The 19,364-nt window shown below is 40.8% G+C and overlaps 1 protein-coding gene across 2 annotated transcripts in view; it reads left to right on the top strand.

Moving 5' to 3' along the window:
- The first annotated feature begins 1,604 nt into the window (after nucleotides 1-1,604).
- Nucleotides 1,605-19,364, top strand: part of AFG1L (AFG1 like ATPase) — a 61,026-nt gene continuing 43,266 nt past the window's right edge. For both annotated transcript variants that reach the window (XM_082216664.1, XM_082216665.1), the window contains exons 1-5: nucleotides 1,605-1,814; nucleotides 3,629-3,852; nucleotides 9,128-9,179; nucleotides 9,954-10,055; nucleotides 12,056-12,186. In XM_082216664.1, the coding sequence (XP_082072790.1) occupies nucleotides 1,703-1,814; nucleotides 3,629-3,852; nucleotides 9,128-9,179; nucleotides 9,954-10,055; nucleotides 12,056-12,186 (621 nt within the window). In that variant the 5' untranslated portion in view covers nucleotides 1,605-1,702. The remainder of the gene's footprint in view (nucleotides 1,815-3,628; nucleotides 3,853-9,127; nucleotides 9,180-9,953; nucleotides 10,056-12,055; nucleotides 12,187-19,364) is intronic.

Here is a 19,364-nt window from a genome sequence, read left to right as displayed (position 1 = left end):
CTGCTGCGACTAGCTCCCTTCCTTCCTGATCTCCCAGAACCAAAATTGGTATGAAAAGGGCAGAGCAGAGAGTCTCAGATTGCTTTGAAAGGACCCTGGGGAAGGAGGAGACTTAAGGAAGTGTGGGAAGGTGGGGACCTTCAGGCCCCACAACTGCTTCAAAGGGGCAAGATCTACCTGGACGAGTTGCTGTGACCACTAGGCCTGGCCCTCTGAGTCAACTGTGTTTTCTTGAGTAAAGAGTTTGCTGTGTGATTCATTGCCTACCAGCTCCCGACTCCTGTTCCTGACACAGTGGCTCAACATTCCACCATGACATAATGCACACTAGTGAGTATGCAAGCATCCTATTATGCACTGGAAAGGTGGTCAACAGTGCCATGTCTCCAGAATGGGAAGATTCATGGAACAGCAGGGCAATTGTAGGGGATAGAGCTGCTAATCTAGCTCTAATTGATGGATATGTGTTAGTACATTCTCAACTGCAAGGTCTTCCCACACTGCATCAAAAGAAGGGAGGGGGGAACTGAAACAATTAAGTGTTTTACAGGTTGATCAATGTAAGTAGCAATTTTATGACTGAGCATCTCTTTCCTCAACTGTTCATCAGTTCCTTTTGTTGGTGTAGTTGTAGTTACAACTATATTTCTAAGGTCACATCCACACCCTAACCACATACAAAAAAATTCCTCAAAGAATCCCGGGAACTGTAGTTTGTTAAGAGCGCTGAAAATTGTAGCTCTGTAAGGTCTGCTAACAAGTTGTAGCACCTTTAAAAAGCCACAGTCTCCAGGATTATTTGCCTAGAGAGGAGAAGCCATGAGAAGTGGTGTAAGAGTGCCTTAAATGTGTGGTGTGGATGTGTGAAACAGCAAGCATTTGCAGAGATCTAAGGCACTGGTTAGCTCTTGTAGGGGTGTGAGGGGTACGTCCAAATCAAATAAGGAAAGAATGACAGTAGTGTTGTCATTCCAGAGCATTTATTGGCATTAAGTCCAATAATATGGCAGGTACTGATGTAAGAATTACTTAAAAAAAAAAAAAAAGAGGTATTAATGCTGTTTATATGTTAGACAAAGTTTATGCCAATTGGTGTAAGATAGGGAAACTGTTTGCTATATAGGGCAAGGCCTGCTTTATGGACAGCCTCCTCTTGATTGTTTTTCCTGCAGCATAACTTCTTTTCCTGCCTCAGCATAAAAGATGAACTTATTTTGCTTATGTGATGAAAGAGTAAACGCACAGGATCGGGAAGCACGTCATCTTGAGTAACTTCCCATCTAAAGGGGTTTTGAATTGCCTGGTGTCAATTATTAAGCTATCGCAGCGAGACTAGTGCAAGGTACAGTTTCTTACACGGGATCATAAGGGCATGGCACGACGTGTAGCTAAATAATACATGTTGTCTCCTCAGCCTGCAGTCCCGGCGGTGCACGTTTATTCACCCCAGCGATCTCCCAGTTCTGGGCCGGCATCTGAGGGCATTAAAAACAACATTTCCCGGCATGCCGTTGTATCCGGCTGCTTTCCATCGGCGCGAGGGGAGCGGCGCGTTGCATTCTGGAGCTTGTAGTCTGTGCCGGGAACGCCGCCTCAAGGTGAAGGTGACTGGAACCGGCCTGACTCGTGGCTGTCTGCGTCCGTTTCTTCTCAATAAAGTTTTCCTCCATAAGGAAAAGGATAGGCGGGGGGCCTCGGCAAGATGGCGGCGCCCGTGTCGCCCTTGGTTACTGGGCGCTGCTTTCTAAGGGCTGCCGCTCGACACGCGGCTCTCCTGCTAACCGGGTGGGCTGAAGCCGGCGCCCCGCGGAAAGGTTAGTGCCGCTTAGATCTGGGACGGCGCGGTCCTGGCCGCGGAGGGCTGAGCAGTCCACTGCCCAGAGTTAACGCCTGTCAAACGGCGGCTGCTCCTCTGCTTCACCGCCGGGTCGTGACTGGGCCAAAGCCCCAGCCGCCTCTGTCCAGGAGCCCCTTCGGTAACTAGGAGCGCTCCTTCTCCTCCCTCGACTTCCTCAGGAGCAAATGTATTGGAGATGTTCTGCGGGCTTCCCTTCACCGCCAACTTTACACAAACCACACTACCTTACATATGGGGCCTTTTGGAACAGTGGCGATTATTTTCTGTGGCATTTAAGGATACTCAGATAATAAGTGTTTTTGACTGTGATGTTTCAGAATATTTGTCCACCATGAAGGGATTTTCTAAAGGGAAGTCTTCTTTCTACACATAACTGTTAGTCTCTTTCTGCGCCCCCTTTATTTGTGGCGCAGAAAGAGACTAACAGTTATGTGTAGAAAGAAGACTTCCCTTTAATTTTCTGTTGCCTTTTTCTTAAGTTTGAAGAATTCAAAATGTCAGTGCTTCCCTGCAACATTGTACACACTGTTTTATCTGAAGAAGTGTGCATGCACACGAAAGCTCATACCAAGAACTAACTTAGTTGGTCTTTAAGGTGCTACTGGAAGGAATTTTTTTATTTTGACTATGGCAGACCAACACGGCTACCTATCTGTAACTGTTTTATCATCATTATTAGTGTGTTTTTTCGGTTAAAAAAAATGAGGTGCTGGTACTTTGTACTGGTGAGTACCATCACAAAAAACTCTGATTATTATTATACTATATTTTTATTCTACCAAACCTTTGCAGCTGTTAAAATGGATGAACCAGTCATTTTAATTCTTTTTAATGGTTTTTTTATGTTTTCTTGTTCACTGCCCTGATATTTTATCTTATGGTGGTTTAGAAATATTTTCATAAATGTTGTGTCTAAAATCTACTAGATGCTGCACACAAGCTTTCAGTCCAGAATGTGTTTTATTCAACCATAGTGAATTTACTGCCTAATGTAAACTTAAAACATTTTATGCATCCAGTGAAATGCACTGATGTCCATTAAAGCTTATGTTGGCCTTCCTCAATCTCCTGTTTTCCAACTGTTTTGGACTTCAGCTCCTTTTAGCCCTAGGCTAATTGTCATAGAATACTATATGTGAACTAATAAAAATTTCAAACTTGAGCAATGAAACAAAAGGCAGAGCAAGAAGAATGGATAATTACAGATTTGAGTTTTGTCTATGCTGGCCAGTTCCAACAAGGACAGGGCTCCTACATTTTTTATATTTGTGGTGAAGAGGAAATTTCAGCAGGTATGTAAGTGCATCTCATTATCCTACTTCTGTCCCAACACCAGATAACAAAACATCCTATCATATCCTATACATTCTACATATATAAAGTGGTGCCTCGGGTTAAGAATTTATTTCGCTTTGGAGGTCCGTTCTTAACCTGAAACTGTTCTTAATCTGAGGTACCACTTTAGCTAATGGGGCCATGTGATTTCTGTTCTCATCTTGAAGCAAAGTTCTTAACCTGAGGTACTATTTCTGGGTTAGCGGAGGCTGTAACCTGAAGCGTCTGTATAAGACACACTCCCAAGAAAGTGTGTGTAGGACTGCAGCATGAGGAGCCTAATAGGCACCTCCTAGACTAAAAGGCACAGTAAATAAATAGAGTCTGATGGCTATGTGTATATTTGAACATATAAGAATGTCTCTGAATCTTCAAGCTTTTCCATTGACAATAAAATAAATCATTATTTACCTCCCCCACTTTTCTTTTTTACAGCTTACACAGTTCAGGCAGCTGAGAAAGCTGCCAGTGGCACTCGAGCAGATGCTAATTCCAAAGCCTTGTTAATTTGCAATGGACCTTTAGAACATTATGAGTTTCTGATCAAAGCCAAGGAGCTGAGGAACGATGAGCAACAACGAAAAGTTGTACAATGCCTGCAGAAGCTACATGAAAGCCTTAAAGGCTATAGTATCAGTCCAAAGCACATCTTATCAAAGGTGAGATTCTGTCACTAGGCTGTAGAGTCTTTAATGTTCAACTTAGGTTTTTTTCCTTACTTCTGATTGCAACAATTGTGTAGACGGTAACATTTAATAATTCTTATTTACACATGAGAAACGGGCTGAGAAAGCACACCTAGGACCACCCTGTGAGGCAGAGCTGGGACTTCGGGCCTCATCTCACAGTTACAAAAATAGTAATGACCACTGCACTACATTCTTTGTCTAAATGAGAAACTTGTTAAAAGTTGATTTTTCCACAAAATGATTTTTAGCAAATTTAGAATACCAGTTTATATACTTGTTGAAAAGGGTTCTGATCCAAAATCCTATGGTGCACATATGGAGCCCAGGTATGACAGTATTTCCCCTTTGATTTTGTTAGCTCTGCAAATTCAATGGAAAAATGAAGCCTAAAACCATCATGGAAGGCCTTTCTTATGTGGGAGCTCTATGTGCTCTATATCTGAATTCCTCTGATCACTGATATTTTGTAAAACCTTACCTGTATTTCCCTACTCATTTTTTTTTAATGTTTCGTGAATCCCATTTTGTTGTTGTTGATGATGAACTATCCCCTGTCCACTTGATTGTGCAGGCTGCCACAATGGCAACCTGCTTTGGTTTTAATCATGCAAAAGTGCAGTTGGTTGACTTTACCTAATCTATAAGTCCAGACTAAAGTACTAGTGGCAAGAGCTGATGGAGAGGGCAGATCAACAGTATGTTTCTTGAGCTGGAACCAGTATTGTAATTATGATCAGATCTGTAGGGGTAGCCACCATGGTACCTTTCAGATGTTGTTGGAACACTACAGCTCCCATCAGTCTTTGCCATCATGACCCGAGAATATGGAGTTGGAGCCCATTAGGGCACCATGTTGGCCACCTCTGGTCAAATATATCACTTAATAACTGATGAAGTTGTTCTGACTTGGTTATGGATTAGATGTGAAATCCCTACCTATTCATATTGAAGGGGGAGGCCCTACCCATGTACATGCCTTGTAAAGTTTTGTTCACAGTTAAACACATATTGTTTAAATGTCCACAATTCTCAAGTGTGTGATAGGGCTTTCTCTATTCCAAACTTAATCTCAGTTCTCAGAAACAATGTTTGGCCTACAAGCTTTATTCAGGTTTCTGAACTCTGTTTCTCCTGCAATAAAGTAAGACTAGCATGAGGTGCAATATAATCTAGCTACCACTATTCCATGGACTTCAGTACATCTGCCTTTGTGCTTCTAAAATCATGGTGAAAGTCATTTCTCCTACTTCCTGGTGAACAGATTCACCATTAGAATTGCTCATTATTGCTGTCAGAAGGCAATACCTTGGTCCCACAAAGAACTTTTTGCCAGAACACAATTGTCGGAGTTCTAAACAGGAATGATAGAAATTGATTATTTTATTACACTATACTTGATCCCATCATCATCATCTATTATTTTTACCCCGCCCATCTGGCTGGGTTTCCCCAGCCACTCTGGGCGGCTTCCAACAAAATGTTAAAATACAGTAGTCCATCAAGCATTAAAAGCTTCCTTAAACATAGCTTTTGATACTTCTGCCTAAGTCTTTGGATCATTGCTGCTAGACTTTCAGCACTAGGCTACAGAGAGGAAAACGTCAGTAGTCTCTTGTATTGTCATGTATTGGGAATTAACTAAGAAGACCCTTGGAAGGGTGAATATGAAAAGGGTAGGAAATATGTAGGGATACAGGACAAAGTGGATGAGATGAGTTGGGTAGAACATAGTGGTAGGCAGTTGAGTCTAAGGTTGTAATGAGCAACCTTGCACTCCTAGACCAATGGTCCATATAGACCACCACCCTGTGTCACCCTGGTTGCCCCTATGCTACCAGGCCAACTTGAATGTTCTTGTATTAATTTACTAGGCCCTTAACAACTTGGTTCCAGGATGCTGCAAGGACCACCTAATCACTCATATCCCTGCTTAATCATGGAGGACTTGAGGGAAGTCTCTGTCAGCCATCCCTGTGGCTCAGATGCATGGCTCATATCTGCCAGAAGCCATGTATTCAGTATTGTGGACCCAATTTTGTGGAACTCTCTTTCAGTTGAGGTCAGGACAGGCCCCCTCCCAGTTAAGCTTCTGGCATCTACTGAATACTCTTTATTCTAGCAGGCATTTTATTTCAGCAGTCTGATTTTATACTTTTTCTGTGTTGTATTTCTTGTACACCCCATAAAGACCATTGTAGTTAAGCAATATATGTAGTTAAGCAATATAGAACTTTTAAAAATAAAAAGTAACTAGCTAAAGCAACAGTCTAACACTATTACTTTGTATTTACTTCTTCTTTTTTAAGCAAAGCTGTTGTAATGCAAGATATAATTCTCCCCTCAAAAAACCCCCCTATATTAGGAATTGGCCATTAGATCAAACATCCCCTCCACAGTTGCATACAACCTTTCCCCACAGCTTCAGTCATGAGCAATGCTATGAGGATTACCTCTTAATACTGAACTGATATTTTCTGTACAGTACATGTTGTCCTGTTATCAAAAGATTTCTGTTTAGCACAAGTATTGACTCCCCTCTCAACATGCATGCAATTAAGATTTTCTTTCTCCTCCGTACACTCTCTGCAGTGTATATCACTGTTGTTCTGTCTTCTGGCTTGGATACTTTTTTGGAGTACTTTTTTATTGGCTACAAGTTTGCCATCTTGAATAACTTTGTGTCACCTATAAACTAGTCCACCTCACTGCTCAACTTTAACTCCAGATCGCTTATAAATACTCTTCTTGCAAAAAAAAGGAGCTGTTGGATTTGGACTGTTAATGATGTAAAATGTAATCTTCACAATTTTCTACTCTGTTATTTAGTATTCTAATGCAGATAACCATTTCCGTTTCCTTATTTCTTTGTTCTTTCCTTGTTCAGTGTTTGAATATTAAGTAATTTTGAATAATTAAGTATATTGAATAATAGTAAGCAAGCATTTTGAAAACAAGTCCTTAAAAAACAGATAGGCTAGAAAACAACCCTAATTTTGTCTTGTATTTTCGCAGCACAATTTACTATAGTAGTTGCAGCTAACTATTACTGAAACAGTTTCAGAACATCTAAAACCTTCTTGCAAATACCCACCAAATTAACTTCTTGGGGCACAGTTTAATTTGGCTCTAAATTAAATCTTCAAGTGGTTTAAGTTGTAATAGTTAGCTTGTGTGGCTTCCTGAATATACTGATTTTTAAAAGGCAAAGAAACTTGACAAACTGATGAGGAAAATACTTATCTGTAATGCAGTTTTTATTTGAAACACGATCTAGAAATTGCTCAGCTCCACGTGAGATAAAAAAATTTGAACTTTAATTTGTTTCAGCTCTAGTGTTACATTAAAAAAAATTGTAAAAGCAATAACTAAATTAGTATATTTGTGAAATATGATGGTGAATATCTATGCAATCACATAAACTGATGAGACCTGTCTCACTACCAGTTTTTTCTGCTTAGAATAACAGGCATATGTAAAAATAATTCTCTCCAGTTGCTTAGCAAATGATGTAGTGGGTTGAAAATCTAAAGACAAATATTTCAGCATGCTTGATTGTTTTTATATAAGTGACAGATATCAAAGAGCTACTTGAGGTGAGATCAAAGGCTTTTACTAATGGTTCTATGCTTGTTTTCTTTGTACAGCAAACTCCCCAGTTTCAAAAGTTGTTTTCCATGCAAGTTCTGTTCAAGAAATGTTATTTTAAAGCCACACTGGGCACAATAAACCAGTTAGATAATTCTTTGGATGCTAGCTTATTTATCTTTAATTTTCGAATAGATCTGCCTGACTGACCACTATTAGTACTTCTAAGAATACCAGGGTATATAATGTTACATTAGATAGACTATGTACGTATAGTTGATGCATTTAAAACATCCTGCCATCCTGTTCCAAAAACTTGGTTGCTTCTTCCAAAGCCATAAATATGGGAATTGCATATAATGCTGGCCAGAAATATCACCATTACTGAATCTCTCCATCTTAGGAAATATAGATGGAACCTTGATCAATTTAGTGGTTGCTATATCCCCCACCTTATTTCATATATATACATCCATTTGGCACATATGGGGTGAGATGAAGAAGTGCAATTCACATGCAGATGCCTGCTTCTATGTACTGATATCTCCTATGTGATCTATAGCATATATATTTTTACAGACTATGGACATTTGCCATAGTTTTATTTTATGGAGTTTTGTTGTAGTGTGTGTTAAAGTGGTTACTGTTGCTGCAGATATGTACAAGTTTGCAATTATTATTTCTAAATGCTTTGAAATGTGGTTATTGGTATGTGTTTAATAAAATACTAGCTGCAGGGACTAAAGCTAAAGTGCAGTTTGATCACTATGAGTCAACTAGCCAATAAAATATTTTGATAATCAGAAACATCTGCAACATGAATTTTGGGTTGCAGACACAATAGTGCTAGACACTGGTGACCATTTATGAGGTTTCTGTTTTGAGAGGAATTTTTAGATCACCATCTTCACCACTATTACTTCAGAAAGGCTAATTGTATGGCAATTGTACTCCCAGGTACAGATCTAAGCAACCACAAGAAATTACCAGCATCATAAAACTAAAAATAAATTCAGATTAGTTGAAGTCCTTTTTCTGAAGACTTGTCTTGGACAGAAAATTAGTATACATCTAACATTTCCCAAGTAACATAGACACAAACTGTAAAACAAAGCTGTAAAGATCTGGGTACAGGAAGTCCTCAGAAATGCAAGTTGGGTGAGTTAGGAAGCAAGGTTCACATGTTTATTGAAATAACTGTTTTAATTTAAAGGGTTAATTCCTTTCCTAGTTGAACATAATGGAAACTTTAACATTTTAAAAACAAACAAGCCCAAACATTATTTTCCAGGATATTATTAGGTATATATGTTATAATCCAACCTTATATCCTTTCCCCTAAAATCCTTGCAGCATGCCTGAGAGGTGGTATATTGGGCTTACTGGATGATGATGCCCAAAGTCATCTATTTAATCTGGACTCTGGCCAAACCCAACAGTCAATTCATTGCATTGTGCTTGCTCTTAATTGATAGGACACCATCCGCTATCAAAGCTTGTTTTTTCATATATTTTCATTGTAAGTCAAAACTAAGCCAGACTCAACTTACTGCAAATGACAGAGTACCTGATAAATATGTGTTGTACATTGTGTCTGTTTCATTATTTAGCTTTTATCAGAGCAAAATAAAGTATAATGAATAATTTTCTTTATTTTCAGTTGTTTACAAGACATAAACCCCCAAAAGGCCTTTATGTCTATGGAGATGTTGGTAAGTTTAGCAGAAGTATATCTGAATGTTTTCCAGTATAATATTTGCATATGTTTTTAAATAATACCTAGTCACTGAAAAATGTTAATTCTGTTGATGGTAATGGGACTAAATAGATCAAAGTATTTTTGCCTTGAGCTGCTAAAATGTTATTTCTTTATCCTTAAGTGCAAGACAGATATATCTATTGACAAACATCGAAGAAGAAACAGTTAAACCCATATTAATTTGGTTCCTTTTGCAATGCATCAAATTTAAGGTTTAGCTATTGGTTCAAACAACTTCCAGATTCAGTTACAGTGTACCTCTGAAGGCTTGGTACTGGGTTGCATACAATGTAGTCAGCCAGCTGACCTGATGCCCTGCTTATGTGGGCTTCCCAGAAGCATCTTTCTGGCCACAATTGGAAACAGGATGCTTGGTAGATGGACCCTTGGACTGATTAAACAAGGCTGCATTTGTAGTTGATACATAAAATTTGAAAATAAGAAGAGAGGCATCACATTTATTCATAATGTGTGCTGCTGAAAGTATTTCAAATGGAAGCAATAATTACAGTTGCTGGTTCTGATATTATATTTAGTTCAGATTCTGATAATACAAGCAATTCCATCCACATAAGCTGAAGTCTTGTTTCCCAAAGATAATGATTTTGTACTGTTCAGATCACGATTATGATTTCATTAGCTCGATGCTAATGAACAGTCATTACTGTAATCAGTACATAGTGTTTTAAATTAACAACCTGTTGGGTATGTGTGTTTTTATTTGAAGGCACAGGAAAGACAATGGTGATGGACATATTTTATTCTCATATAGAAGTAGAAAGAAAAAAGAGAGTCCATTTTCATGGCTTCATGTTAGATGTGCACAAAAGTAAGTTTAAATCTCTTTGATGCAGTACAGTATGGTATGGATATGTCTCATGTTCATAACACTGTCTGCCTCTTAATGTCTTCTCATCCTTCTCCTCCTGAATCCTTTTGCTGTGACAGAAGGGAGAGATATTATCTGAAAACAGAGAAGGGATTTGTATAGGTCGTTTCTGGGGGACCTCTGATCTTTCACTTTGAATAAAGTTATCCCAAAATGCTCCTTTCCCTTAGAAATTGCTGTGGGAAAATTACTGCAAGACTTGAGTATGTAGACTTCACTTTTTCTGTGACATCAGCAGGCAGTAGACCAGTTGTGTTACATCATATTTATTTGCATGATTACAGACTTCTGGTTTTAACTAAAAAGCAGATCCTGTCTTCTGCATTCCTGTTACATTCATATTCAGTGATAGAAATATACATGAAAATGAGTTAAAAACCATTTTAGTAAAAAAAAGGGGGGAGGAAGAGTGAGAAAAAGATACATAGTTTCTGTTTCTCACTCAAGTAAACATTATGGAATTGAGATGTTTGGACATCAAATTAGGAATATAGGAAAAGGCCATCAAATGAGAGTGAGTGATTTCCTTATGCAACCAACCACGGACATCTCCCTATTCATATATAAGGTAGACTAAAATATCTCGTTGCTGATTACACATTGCTGTGATGTCCTACATTCTATAAATATTATTATTCCGGTGCTCATTGTCCCACAGAAATGTTAAAAGTATCAATAGATAGATACATCATTCTGTCCCTAGGTCTGTGCTTGAGGAGGTGTTCCCACAACCATAATAAGATAATCTCTCTAGTAGTTTGTTGTCTGCAAGTTTAGTAATGCTTTGTGTAATAGGTGGCATGTTAAATGGGATAAGAAGTTTGATTTCTCCACAATGCACCTTCTTCAGGACCTGTAGTTGAAGTATTTAGTTATTTTGAGTCAAAACATGAAATATGGGTTCATTGTACTTTGGCACACAGACCTCTTCCACCTCCCATCCTAGTAATGTTTAGTCCTTAACGTTCCCAGACTTTATGTGAGGTTTCTTCACAGCTTCTTTATATCCTTTCCCGCTTCTCTGTTTACTTACACTTGCTCTATTCACTTGCCTGTTCACACTAAGCCGTGGTTTGCCTTAATATTACATGTGAGCCAACTCACTATAGTTACACAGGCCTTCATATTTCTGTGACTGACTCAACTGACTGAAACCATTTCCTGAGATGTAGTTTTCAACAATCAAGGCTACATTCCTGCCTCCATGCCCACACCATTTTGTAAACCTATGAAGCTTTATCTTATTACTATTTTCCAGTACTTTGTGGTTACCTCACCCCCCTCAATGGTATAACTTCCAAACAGAAGTGCTCTTTTTCTTTTTGTCATTTGGTAATTCAAATTCTCATCCAGGGTCTAGAAAAAAGCAATACTGAATAAAAATAAAATAAACCTCCAAAAAGTTAAACAGACAACTTTTAAAATGTATTTTTAAATTCACTTTTGACTTAATTGTCATATCGCTGGTTTTACTAATGGGTAAGCATGATGCTAAAAGGGACGCGGGTGGCGCTGTGGGCTAAAGCCTCAGCGCCTAGGGCTTGCCGATCGAAAGGTCGGCGGTTCGAATCCCCGCGGCGGGGTGCGCTCCCGCTGTTCGGTCCCAGCGCCTGCCCACCTAGCAGTTCGAAAGCACCCCCGGGTGCAAGTAGATAAATAGGTACCGCTTACCAGCGGGAAGGTAAACGGCGTTCCGTGTGCGGCTCTGGCTCGCCAGAGCAGCGATGTCATGCTGGCCACGTGACCCGGAAGTGTCCCCGGACAGCGCTGGCCCCCGGCCAATAAATGTGAGATGGGCGCACAAACCCCACAGTCTGTCAAGACTGGCCCGTTCGGGCAGGGGTACCTTTACCTTTACCTTTAAGCATGATGCTATATTTAGGCTTACTTAGACCAAAAATTAGTTTTTGCTTATTGTCTGTGCACTGTCTTCTCTTCAGGAATACATCGCCTTAAACAGACCCTGCCAAAACGGAAACCTGGATTAATGGCTAAATCATATGACCCAATAGCCCCAGTAGCTGCTGAAATAAGTGAGGAGGCTTGTCTCTTGTGCTTTGATGAATTTCAGGTAATAATATTTAGACCAGAAGCGCATTAATTTCCTTTCTGTGAAATAAGTTTAAACTGGCAAAACATTTTTCAGCTTAGCCATTTGAAGAATTTGCTGATACAAACTACAGTGGTGCCCCGCAAGACGAATGCCTCGCAAGACGGAAAACTCGCTAGACGAAAGAGTTTTCCGTTTTGGAGGTGCTTCGCAAAACGAATCTCCTATGGGCTTGCTTCGCAAGACAAAAATGTCTTGCGAGTTCCTGCGGGTTTTTTCCCCTTCCCCCCTTTTCCTAAGCCACTTATCAGCTGATCCGATAAGCCGCTAAAAGCCGCTAATAGCCGCTAATAGCGCTAATCCGTCAATGGGCTTGCTACGCAAGACGAAAAAACCGCTAGACAAAGAGAATCACAGAACGGATTCTTTTCGTCTTGCGAGGCACCACTGTAGTCTAATTGCATGGTGTCCTGGTTATAAGATATTTTGCTGGCTTTATATTTCATGTGCTATTGGAAGCGTACTGTAGAACATTTCCCCCTTCCAACTTCTACCAGAGCCTGTAGCTGTGGGCTGCCCTGTTCTAGATCTAAAGTTGTACTATAGATCAGTGTTTCCCAACCTTTTTTGGGCAAAGGCACACTTGTTCCATGAAAAAAATCTCGAGGCACACCACCATGCCAGATGGGGAAAGGTCACTTTTTACTTATGTAAAAAAAAAATAAAAAAATAGTAACAGCATAGAAGGTAATGGTTAGGCTAGCATCCCTCTTCCAAATATGCTAGGTTTTTATTTGCAGGGACTGTTCTACATGGGAAAGCATTCAGCACTGTCATTCTCCCATCTGCCATCTGAATTGGTACTATTCTGGGTCAACTTACTCTGCTGCATGTGTAGATGAAAATGGCACCAAGTGTGGGGGAGGGGCAGAACAGGTTTCAGATACAGGATATTAAGCATACACGTACTTCAGATTGAACTGGTTGCTTGCTTTGCAAGTTTTCATTTCCCAAATGACTGCCTTGGCAAGCGCAATACCTACCAGGCTCAACGCCGGTCTCGCGCTGCCGCTTCCCGCGCTCTCAAGGACCCGGGAGGAGGAAGGCGTGAAGGGAATCCTGAAGGCGCGAAAACCTCGCGCATGCGCAGGCCTTCCGCCTGCGACAGCCCAGTAGGCCGGCCGAAGCGAGCGGCGATGGGATGTGGGAGGGAGCTCGCTCGCCGCCCCGCGTGTGCCTATGTGGGGCACGTTACAGCCCCGTGACGTCAGCGCCACGCAGGCAGCCAGGCAGGCAGACGGCGAGAGCCCCGCGCTGGGCGGCCTCTCCTCGCCGCCGCTGCCCCGCCTCTCGCCGCCCGACTCGCCCGCCTCCCTCCCACGGCACACCAGGCAACGTCTCGCGGCACACTAGTGTGCCGCGGAACACCGGTTGGGAAACACTGCTATAGATGTTCACATGGCCTAAAGCCACAGCTTCAAGTAGATGTATAGGTGATAGACTCGTCCTCTTTGTCCATTATGTTCATTTAGAAGGCAAGTTGCAGTGAATTCACTTTTTCTTTAGCATGTGGAGAACTAGCTTTTTTTTTTTTTACCACAGCTGATTCACCTTCTAACTGCTCCCATCAAATATAATATAATATATCTGTATTATACTCTTTATCAACACCTTTAACTGTAACACAGTGGCTGTGATACTTTAGCCAGCCACACTTTTATAAGTAAAAGTTACAAGATATTATTTATTGATTATAAACTATAAGTGTAAAATAAGGTAAACACTGTAAGTCAGTTGTTAACTGTTTCCTTAAGACTTGTATTTGCTTTAATAAGGTTACAGTATCTTTATTTGACATTTACAAAGGTTTACCTAAGGCTGGCTGGTAAAGTGTAATTCCTAACCTTATTTCCTTTGAAATACCAGTACCTGGTAGTGACTGGGGAAGAGGGACTAAGGTGGTTGCATACAGTAGTGGCAAGTGCATTTTGTGGACCCTTTGTTAAACCTTCCCACACACCAATTCTTCCTTAAAAATGCACCCCAGCACCTGTGACAGACAGTACACCAGCCTAGCTTCAGTTCTGTTGGCTCTGCCAGATTATGTGCTTTATGTCATACACTTGTTTAAATGTAAATATGTGTTTAATTAAAAATACCTTATTTAACTGTTGCAGAGCTCTGGCCCAGAGCTCCCATTGTCTGGTGCAGAAAACTGTGTCCTGCTTGCTGTCTTCTCCACCAGGGAGCACTTAATGGATTCTGCTGTCCTGGACAGTTACTGGGATAGCTTCTTGACTTAGCTAGGAGCTAAATGGCATCTTAAACCTAGGTTATGGGCACAACAACAGAATGTCTAGGCACATTTTTCTTTATAAGAAGACTACAAAGCTGAAAATAAATGAACTGCAGCTAAAATATTATGTTAATTTTTCACATGGTCTAGTCCTTCCCTTCCCACCCTCCTAATATTCTTAAGAGGGTCTCTTCTCCAGTCTTCAGCTGGAAGTGGGGAGGCAGGAAAAGGTCCTCCTTTCCTTCCATTCTGCAGCTTTAATCTGAAATCTTAGGTGCAGTACTGCGCCCAGAGCTCAGAAACAGCTCACGCTAATGAAATTTCCTGTTGCAAAATGTGCATGGAACAATGGGAGTTTCTAACGCTGCTTAAATATCCACAGTCTGGTCCCCCTTTTGCATTGTGAAGCCCACACAGGGTTGAGAATCCTGTTTTTGACCTTGTAAAGTTTCATCTTGCGCTACCTTGGGAATGAGCTGAAATCTGCACTGATCAGTGTACTGATCCTCTGGATGCCCTGAATAGCATAGTCAGTGTGGGTGCTGTTTCTGGCCAGCACAATCACTTAATAATGTAGATTACTCTCTTTGTCACAGGACAAAACAAAGAAATGAAGCTGTGGATGCAATTCTGAACTGAGCTGCTTTCTCCACTCCTGCATTCAATAGGGCATTTTATTCCACTGCAATAGTCAGTTGCTTCATTCAGCAGAGTTTTGTCCTACAAACAGTGCCTTCAGAGACCTCTTCATGCTATAATACTTGAAACAATATTATCCAGAGTTTCCTTTAGACAAAAGTACATCTACAAAGTTGTAATCCAAATTTATTCCAGTTTTATAGTTCAAGAAGCCCAGAATCAGAGCTGTCCACATTGTTGTGTGGAATCTTGCCACTTCCCTTTTGCAATATCCCATAATTTTTTCTCTTTGGCATGTGAAAATTCACAGCTGGGTTAATAGTAATCAAGGTGGCACAAGGCAATCAAGTGTGTTTGTTTCCTGACAGGTGATAAATCTGTTGAGGAGTTCATCATTAAAATACTTGTAGTCCCATTGTGTCCCTGTTATATCCAGCAACTGAGCTGCAGACCATTTGTAAATGACCAGTGGAGAATAGGGAATATGATAAATGGCATGAATCAGCCAAAGACAAATTATACCAGTCTAGCCTAATTTCCTCCTTTGATAGGAAACTGGCATAGCAGACTATGGAGATGTAGTGTATATAATATACCTTGACTTTAAGGCCTTGGATACTGTTAAATGGGTGAGTGAGGTAAGTGTTGGCTCCAGAGCCATTAGCTGAATGATCATAGAGTATGTGTATTAATGGGCTGCCATCAAGATGAAGTACAGTGAGATACAATTTTAATGGGTTAGATAGTTGGCCACTAGACGTGTGGATGATGATGGTAGCTTTGAATTTCATATGCTACAACAATAGCATTCTCCACTGGAAAAAGGGAGCATGGAAAGAATACCCTTGTGAAGGTAATTTTAGAAGCAAGATATTATACACTGTGTACTTCTGAAGAAGAAAAAATGAAATGGCAACCAAGACACATTATCTGATAAGATACCACTTCCCCCTCAAAAGAGCTCTGTGGTCACGATGATTTCCATTTGCCGATTGATACTTGAAATATGAAAAAATGATTTCACCAGAGTTACCCAGCGTCAGGGAGTTGAATCCCAGCATGGGCTGCTGGACCCAAATGTCTTCTAGCATTCACTTTCTCTGCTGCTAAAACTGTTTGAAGAAAAGCACCTATAAAGTTGCTTTCTATAGGTAAATGATAGAAAGGATTTGAAGCTAATGTTTCTAGAAAACGTTTCTATATTGTTGTGCCCTGGGCAATAACTTTAGATTGAGTTATTCCTTTTTCTTTAATTCTTCCAAGTGACAGCCTTGACACTGAAATAATGACAGCTGGGTACTGCATCTCCTCTTGTTCAAGGGGACAACAGCAGATCAAGAGCAGTCCTCATGTCGTACTGGTTTGGGAGGCACTGATTTTGCTCTCCAGCAGCCATAGTTGTTATATGTACAGATATCAGGCCAGGGACACATACTTGGGTTGGAGACTAAACTGGGCTTATAGAGTGAAGCAGTAGTGCAAACAGAGGATGGTTGGAATGGATGGATGTGAGGTATACCATCTGAGGCAAGCCACAAAATGGCACTCCTCTGTCAAGGAAGGCGGGGTGAGTGAAGATCTACATTGGGAACAAGGGTGGTAGGAGACCAGCAGCGCCTCCTATTTGCCAAGAAGCCACAGCTGAAGTGGCATGGAGGGGGCTGCCAAGGATAAGGCAGATCCAACCTTCTAGGAGCTCACCACAGTCGTTGCTGCTGCTGCATTGGCAGGAGTGGGCGATGCATTCCTTGGAGGCCGGATCTGCTGTCCCTGTGGATCCTGCTATCTGAGGTGGCCACTCACTTTGCCTCATGGGTGGGCTAGCCTTGTGCCTGGGTTTGTGTCAGATGTGTTGTCCTGAGGCGCATACTATTTTTCAATGACTACCACCATAACAGTCACTGCATAAGGTACTGTGATTTCTAGCTGGTTCTGGTCTTTAACCTCAGGCGAGCTTCTGTGGCATTCATTTCAGAATGGCCTTACTGCTTACCAGTGGCGGAGCTTCATGCTCCGGCATCGGGGGGCGGAGAACAGGTGGGGGCAGGGCTGGCGCACGTCCCAGGGTCGGGGCGCACCGCCCACAGGGGCATGGCACGCATCCTGGGGGCGTGGTGTGGTGTGCCACCAGTAGAGGCGTGGTGCCCGTCGCAGGCAGAGGGGGCAGCCGCAATGGCACCCTACTGGGATCACGCTGCCAGGGGCGGTGCGCTTCCTCCGCATTCCTCTTCCTCCGCCAGTGCTGCTCACTAGTAACTGGTTGACCATTTTTATGACTGTGGCTGATACCCAACAAAGTCTTCCTGGAGATTCTTAAGTCCGTGGATTTCAGTGGGTCTACTTCAAGTACGACATTGTTGAATTCTCATCCAGTGTGTTATTTTCAACTGTGTGTTTCTTGGGCATGTACTAAGACATGGCTTTCTGGCTTGTATTGCATTCCTGGCCTGTGTGTTCATACCCTTTTCTACTACTTGTTGTGACTTGATGGACTTGTGTTCTCTGCTTTGAAGGAGTGGGATGCTGTTCAATTGATTGGTCAAATGTAATCAGAAGCATTAAAAAGTGCTTGATTAATTGATTGGTCAACTTTTCAAGATGTAATATTTGTAGACTTGAAACAAAAAGAGAGTGTCAAGGTAATTACAGTAACCTCATATGAAACAATATGTCTAAATTCTAAATTATTGTATTCAGTTATTATTTATAAAATTTGAAACTGTTTGTAAATATGTAACTATTTGAGCTAACCCTGGGTCTTGAAATACATTCTGCTGTACAGTGGACCCTCCAGATACAAATTTAATTCCTTTCCGGGGGTCCGTGCAAACCCCGAAATATAGAGCACATGTGCGTATGGCGAAACCCGGAAGTATACACTTATAGGTTTGCCGCGTTCGCAGCCCAAAAATTATGTTACCCGAAGGTAATGTAACCCGAGGGTCTACTGTATTTACTACATTAACAGTATTCAAGAGATGGAAGAGCCACGTTGGCTTTCACTTCAAATCACAGGATTGATTAAAGCAGTTACAGATTTTGTTCCAATTGAAATTAAGCACACACAGTAACTATAAAATACAGAAGTTAGTTGCTGCTATTGCTATAGTATGTAGGTTGATTGTCATTGCCCAGATTCTGTTGCATTAGTGCACATTGGGATGTGCTGCTAAAATAAATACTATTTCTCATCCTGCATCCAGTGAATGCTCTTTTTATATTGCATCCGTCTTCTCCCTTAGTCTTATGTCATCCTCATAAATCCCAACCAGAAATGAAAAGGCTCTTCAGAAACAGAGTAGTCTGAAGTCATTAATGGTAAGGGGGGGGATAGAATGCTAACTGTATGGAAGACAGAAAAATTGAGAAGCACTGTGTGATGTTATCAATATCTCATGTGTTTGGTAAAAATGAATATGCTTTATGCAATGCTGATAGTCCGGAAAAGCTGTTGAAAACATATAATAAAAAAACTTAAGCTCTTATTTTTGAGCTAACACTAATTACTGCTTATACATGCTTATGTTCTTCATTCATTATAAGAAACTGTACCAATCAGAGGATAACTGAGCTTCAAGCACTTACACACATACATTATGATTTTTTTTCAACTTAAGAGAAAAGAAAGCAACTCTAGGTCATAAAAATCTTTTCTCTTAAATGCTAATGAAATTTCTCCATTCTCTCCATTAGCAGATCCCTCTTATTGGTAATTTGTATCCTTTTCTTTTGTTCCCATTTATAATGAATGCTGGGCACAGAAAGAACCTGGGCTTTGAGAATGCTTTCACTTTTGTCTTCTCTTCCAAAGCTACACAGGATCAAAAGGACATAAATTGGCACCCAAGTACACAGAATGACTCTTGCTTTTTTAATTATGTAGCTTTTAAAAAAATTAATGTATTTTGGTAGGCAAATAGATTCAAATTCTGAAACATCAAAACACCAACTGAGAAGGCCTCTTTGCATTTCCTCTGGTCATAAATATTTTGCAGCTTAATGTGCCAGAGTGTTATGCCTTGTCAAAGTCTCCCTGATGTAAACCTAGATTGTCCTATTGCATGACGCCTTCCACTTCAATTTCCAAACTAGAAGAAAGGTGTGTGTTTCTTCCTATTTTCCTTTCTGTTGCCTTCTGCATATTTCAATGGTCTCATGAAGCTGGGTTTTGTTGTTGTTTAAAAGCCTGTTTAGTTCTTTTTCTTTCTTTATTCCTAGCCCCAAAGATCCTAATTTCTCACATGGTTATATGTCAGGATTGATT

Source organism: Podarcis vaucheri (assembly GCF_965113315.1).
Source record: "Podarcis vaucheri genome assembly, chromosome: 3".
Taxonomy (NCBI): Eukaryota; Metazoa; Chordata; class Lepidosauria; order Squamata; family Lacertidae; genus Podarcis; species Podarcis vaucheri.
This window is presented reverse-complemented; position numbering and strand designations above follow the sequence as displayed.